This window comes from Fonticula alba (genome assembly GCF_000388065.1).
Source record: "Fonticula alba strain ATCC 38817 unplaced genomic scaffold supercont2.5, whole genome shotgun sequence".
Taxonomy (NCBI): Eukaryota; order Rotosphaerida; family Fonticulaceae; genus Fonticula; species Fonticula alba.
The window spans coordinates 346,930-352,229 of NW_009242975.1; the positions used below are offsets into that span (position 1 = coordinate 346,930).

The following is a 5,300-nucleotide window of genomic DNA, read 5'->3' on the forward strand; positions in this document are numbered from 1 at the left end:
GGGTCCTTCAGCCGCGAGGCGGATCGCCAGTGCGAGGCATGCGATGCCTCCTGCCACACATGTGAGGGCCCCACGGAGGCCCAGTGCCTATCCTGTGCCGGGAAAACGGGCGCCCTTCTGGATGGGCACTGTCTCTCCAGCTGCCCACTGGTCGGGTTCTGGCTGGACGAGTCGGATCCCCTGCACCGGGTATGCCGCCCCTGCGGCGAAGGCTGCGACCGGTGCTCCGACGCCACTTCCTGCCTCACGTGCAAGCCCGGCCTGGTGCTGCTGCACTCGGGGCCCGGCGGCGCCTCCTGTGTCTCCGACTGCCCGGGCGGCTTCTTTGCCAGCCTGCTGGATGGCCAGAGCCAGGCCGCGTGCGCAGCCTGTGCCCCCGACTGTCTCACATGCACTGGGCCAGAAAGGCGCGATTGCCAGGTGTACGCCTGTGAGACGGACGGGACATGCGGGCCCCCGCGCAACCGCTCTCTGGTCATTGGCCTGGCGGTTGGCCTCTCACTGCTGCTGCTCATCCTGCTGCTCATCCTGCTGGTTCTTCTCTGGGCCCTTCGCCGTCGACGCCGGGTCCCGAAGGAGGAGGCCGACACTGATATGACCGTTCTGAATACGGTGATGGGTATGTCTCTTGGCGCACATTCACCTGACCACTTGTCCAGCACGCTGACATTCCCCCATGCAGATCTCTCGCTTCCCGGGTTCCTGCTGCTGTCGTTCCAGGAGGACCTTCGGGTGACCGGCGACGCGGCGTCCAGCGGCACGCAGGGGGGCATCTTCCCGGCCGAGCCCCTGAAGCCGGAGCTCATTACGGCCGCGGGAGACAGCAGCATCGTCGTGAAGCTGCTCAGCGGTATGTGCCCCCCGGGATGCTCACCTGGGGTGAGGGCCCAGTTTTACACGCTCCCCCATCTCACCTCCCTCCCATGCATCACAGCCGAGCCCAGCCCCTCCCTTGCCGAGGCCCATGTGCAGGCCATGTTCGAGAACGAGCTGTCCATCCTGTGGGCCCTGCAGCAGTCGCCGAATGTGGTGCGCATGCTGGGCTACACCCAGGCCCCCCGGGCCATTGTCATGGTGCGCGAGGCCACCGACCTGGACAGCCTGCTCGGGTCGGACAGCCCGCTCGATGCGGCCAACGCCCTGGCCCTGGTCCGGGGCATGGCCCTGGGCCTGGGGTTCATCCATGCGCAGGGCATCGCCCACCGGGACATCAAGTCGGCGAATGTCCTGGTCGGGCCGTGCCCCGAGACCGGGGCCATGCGCCCGGCGTTCGCGGACTTCGGCGTGGCCATGGCCGTCAGCCGGGGCTCGGCCCTGCTGGACTCGGCCATGGTGCTCGCGTGCAGTGTTTCCTTCGCGGCGCCCGAGGTCCTGGCGTCGATGGACGCCGGCGGGCTGGGCGCCGCGCCGATTGACCACCTGGCGGCCGATGTCTACTCGCTGGCGTCGGTCTTCTGGCACATTTTGACCCAGACCCGGCCCTGGAGCGGTACGCCCTGTTGCTGCTGCGGAATGGTGTTGGAGCATTTTTCTTCGGGTTTCTTTTTTCGCACGCGCCAACCCACCGCGACTCACATGTGCTCCCCCACCATGCCAGGCTTGAGCAAGGACCGGATCCAGGATTTGCTTGGATCCGGAAGGACTCCGGCCTCGCACGGCCCGGCGGCTCGCGAGGATCTCCTCCAGGAGCCGGCGCTGGGCAGCCTCGCGTCCGGCCTCCTGGCGGACATGTGGGCCACGGACCCCGGGCGTCGCCCAGGCATTTCTTCTGTCGCCATGTCCCTTTCCGAGTAGGCCCCCCCCCCATGCTCGACCCGGCATTCCAACACAATATACAGAGTGGACTCTTCACGCCAATGTCGGCCGTGCTCTGGCGAGGGCCGGAGTGTCATCTTCCGCAGGGGCTCCGGCCCGCCTGAGCGTCTCGCCGACGACACACACACACACACACACGACTATGCATGATCGACGGGAGGGCAGTGCGATCGGTCAGGGGAAGAGCAGGCCACACTCTCTCCGGCCACACAGTCCGCGGGACACGGGACACATGGCCCGCCGCGTGGCGTGGGGAGCAATGTGCGGCGGGTCTCGCTCTCAGCGGGCGGCGGCGGCCCGGCCCGCGCTGGAAATGGGCAGCCAGCAGCCCCGGGAAGCACGCGGCACTCCCGTCAGTGGGCGTCCCACAGTCCTGGCTGCCAGGAGCTGCTCGCCCCCGGGCAGGGGACGGGGGGGGGTCCAATGGCCCCGACGCGGGCCATGTGGCTGGAAGGGCGGTCACCGTGCCCCAGCCAGCCGGGGCAGGTATGCGGAGATGTCTGACACCCAAACAGTGCCTTGCCATTTGCCGCAGTCTGCCGACAAGTGCCACATGGCACCGGTGGGAGCCTGGCCTTCGGATGGCATCGCCTGCAGGCAGGTGCTCTCTCGAGCGGAGAGGCACGCTCGGCCCGGGGAAAAAAAGGGCCTCCCTGCCAGTTTCGGTTCCTCCGACAGGCCAGCCAGCGCAGCGCGGCACAGCCCGTCCAGGAGGGGCACCAAGCCGCCCTCCGGGACCGGGGCCACCAAAGGGGGACCCGTGTTCGCCGGTGCCAGTACATGGCCAACCCCGGTGTGTGTGCGCATGGGGATCCACTTTCACGCTGCCACAGGCCGGGGCCAGTCGGGAGGAAGGACCCGGACCATGAGCGCCCTCATCGGAGAGCCGGCCCCGTGGCGGGTGCCCGCACGCGAGTCGCTCGCCCCCCCCCCCCCCTCCCCCCGGCATGTTTTGGTGCCCTGAAAGCTAGGCGGCCCCTGCGGCAGGGCTGCCGGTGGCCAGGTGTCACTGGCCCCGCGCTCGGCCGGACATGTGGAATTCTGCCCGGTGGCCTGTTTTCCGGGGCCCCACATGTCGGAACGCCCCCATACCCCCTCCTCCTTCTCCTGGCAAGCCTGTGTGGGTCGCCCCCCCCCCCCCCCCCCCCCCCCCCCCCCCCCCCCCCCCCCCCCCCCCCCCCCCCCCCCCCCCCCCCCCCCCCCCCCCGGAACTACCCTCCTTTCCGGCATGCCTCCTCCTGGCGGCGAGGCACCGACGCTGGGTCGGGGTCAAGGGGCCTATTCGGCTTGCCTCGCTCACAAAGGCAGCTGCCCCCCTCTCCCCCCTCGGCCCTCTACTGTGGGACGTCGACCGGTGTGCGTGTGCCGCGCCCGGCAGGGGTCTTCGCCTTCCTGCTTGTCGGCGGGCAGGAGGAAGGCGCCCGGAAGGGGCTGCCCCTTCCGCCGCAAGACGCGGGGCGGGGGCTGAGCCCCGGCAGGGGCATGCTGAGCTAGATTCACCGCCGTGCCCGTTGGCCCCTGAAATGCCGATCCCCAGGCGTGCTTTCTCCCCATCAGGGCAGCCCGCCGCCGGTGGGTCATTCGGCGGCTCTGGGCTTTTGTCCCTTTTGGCCGGCTGGGATGTTGCCACTTGGCCGGCGCGCGGCGGCGGCGGCGGCGGCGGCGGCTCTGCCCCCCCTCCTCCGGGTCCCAGAGGGGGGTGCCCTTTTCTCCCACCTTCGCATGATCAGCATCGGGGCCCGGCCGACCCGCGGCCCATCCAGCGGCCTGGGGGCGGGAGGCGGCTCGGCCAAGAGCCGCCCCATCGGACACACCGGCCGCGCCAGCAGCAGACACCCTCTCTTTCTCCGCTTTCCCCCCCCCCCCCCCCTGCCTCCCTCCTCCTCCTGCATCATGACCCAGCCCCCTGGCCGGCGGCCCCGGTGGCAGCCGGGGATCCCTTCCCTGCTCCTGGCCACCCTGCTGGCTGTGGCGGCCCTGGTCCTGGCTCCTGTGTCGGGGCTCCACCTGCCGAGCCCCATTGCTCGGGACCGTGCGGCACTGGCCCGCCCGGCCAGGCCCCCGGCGGTCGGTGCCGATGAAATCGCCGCAGCCGCCTGCGACACAAACTGCACCATGTGCAGCTCCAATGTGTGCAGTGCCTGCCAGGCCGGGTACTATCTGCACCATCACGACCCGGCGACGCCCTGTGTCACCCACTGCCCGGCGGAGTATCCCGTCATTCTGATCAGCCCCACCTCCAGGATGTGCTGGCACGAGGAGCAGATCCCGGGCTGTGCCGTGATGGAGGTCGACGAGGGCGATGTGTACCGGTGCCAGGAGTGCAAGCCGGGCTGGTGGCCCTCGGGCGCCACGTGCGCCACCTGCCCGGTCACTTGCGGCACCTGCACCGGCAATGACGCCTGCACCTCCTGCCTCAATGGCTACTACCTGCATGGGGGGTCCTGCGTGGCCTCCTGTCCGGATGGCAAGTTCGCCGATGACTCCAGTGGCGCCTGCACGCCCTGCCAGGCGACCTGCGCCACATGCGGCGCCGCCACCTCCTGCACCTCCTGCCAGCCTGGCCGATTCCTGTACAAGGGTGCCTGCGTGTCCTCCTGCCCGCCGGCGACCTATCTGCAGGCCGGCACCGGCACCTGTGTCGACTGCTCGACCAACTGCCTGGATTGCACCGGTGCAACCGCCTGCACATCCTGCCTTCAGGGCTACCTCCTGCATGAGGGGTCTTGCGTGGGCTCCTGCCCGGATGGCACGTTCGAAAATGACACGAGCACCGCCTGCATTGCCTGTGAAGCGGGCTGTGCTGCCTGCTCCAGCGCCGCGTTTTGCACCTCCTGCAATGATGGATTCTTCCTGGATGGCCACTCCTGCGGGGCGGCCTGTCCGGAGGGCACCTTCGGCAATGTCACCGACAACACGTGTGCCGCGTGCGGCGAGCGCTGTCTCGCCTGCACCGGTGCCACTGCTTGCACGGCCTGCAAGTCGGGGTATCTCCTGCATGAGGGCGCCTGCGTGGCAGCCTGCCCTGCCGGCTTCTTCCCTCGGCAGGGCGTCTGTGTCGTCTGCGGCGATCACTGCCTCGCCTGCACCAGCGCCACCGAATGCACGGCCTGCAGCCCGGGCTCGCCGCTGCACAACGGCGCCTGCCTTCCCGCCTGCGACTCCGGCTTCTTCGACAAGGACAACGTCTGCACCGCCTGCCTGCCGGGCTGCGATGTGTGTACCAATGCCAGCACCTGCGATCGGTGCTCCGCGGGGCTCTTCCACTACCAGAACCAGTGCCTGGAGGCCTGCCCATCTGGGACCTTCGTCGAGGAGGACTCGGCCCCCGATGCCTGCCAGGACTGCCACCCCCTGTGCCAGGAGTGCGCCGGGCCGGGCGCCGACGCGTGCACCGCCTGCGAGGCCCCCCTGACCATTCGCCAGCCGGTCCCCCCGGTCAGCCCGCCGCTCGCCGTGGGCGTCTGCGTGCCGGACTGCGACGA

The 5,300-nt window shown here is 69.7% G+C and overlaps 2 protein-coding genes across 2 annotated transcripts in view; both read left to right on the forward strand.

The window, feature by feature from the left end:
- H696_03276 (serine/threonine protein kinase) overlaps positions 1-1,794 on the forward strand; it is a gene marked incomplete at both ends in the record, with an annotated part of 3,723 nt that extends 1,929 nt beyond the window's left edge. Inside the window, 4 exons of the mRNA XM_009497147.1 lie at positions 12-619; positions 683-850; positions 935-1,489; positions 1,598-1,794. Of these exons, the coding sequence (XP_009495422.1) occupies positions 12-619; positions 683-850; positions 935-1,489; positions 1,598-1,794 (1,528 nt within the window). The remainder of the gene's footprint in view (positions 1-11; positions 620-682; positions 851-934; positions 1,490-1,597) is intronic.
- Positions 1,795-3,708: 1,914 nt separating this feature from the next.
- H696_03277 (hypothetical protein) overlaps positions 3,709-5,300 on the forward strand; it is a gene marked incomplete at both ends in the record, with an annotated part of 3,199 nt that continues 1,607 nt past the window's right edge. Inside the window, one exon of the mRNA XM_009497148.1 lies at positions 3,709-5,271. Coding sequence (XP_009495423.1) covers positions 3,709-5,271 — 1,563 coding nt within the window. The remainder of the gene's footprint in view (positions 5,272-5,300) is intronic.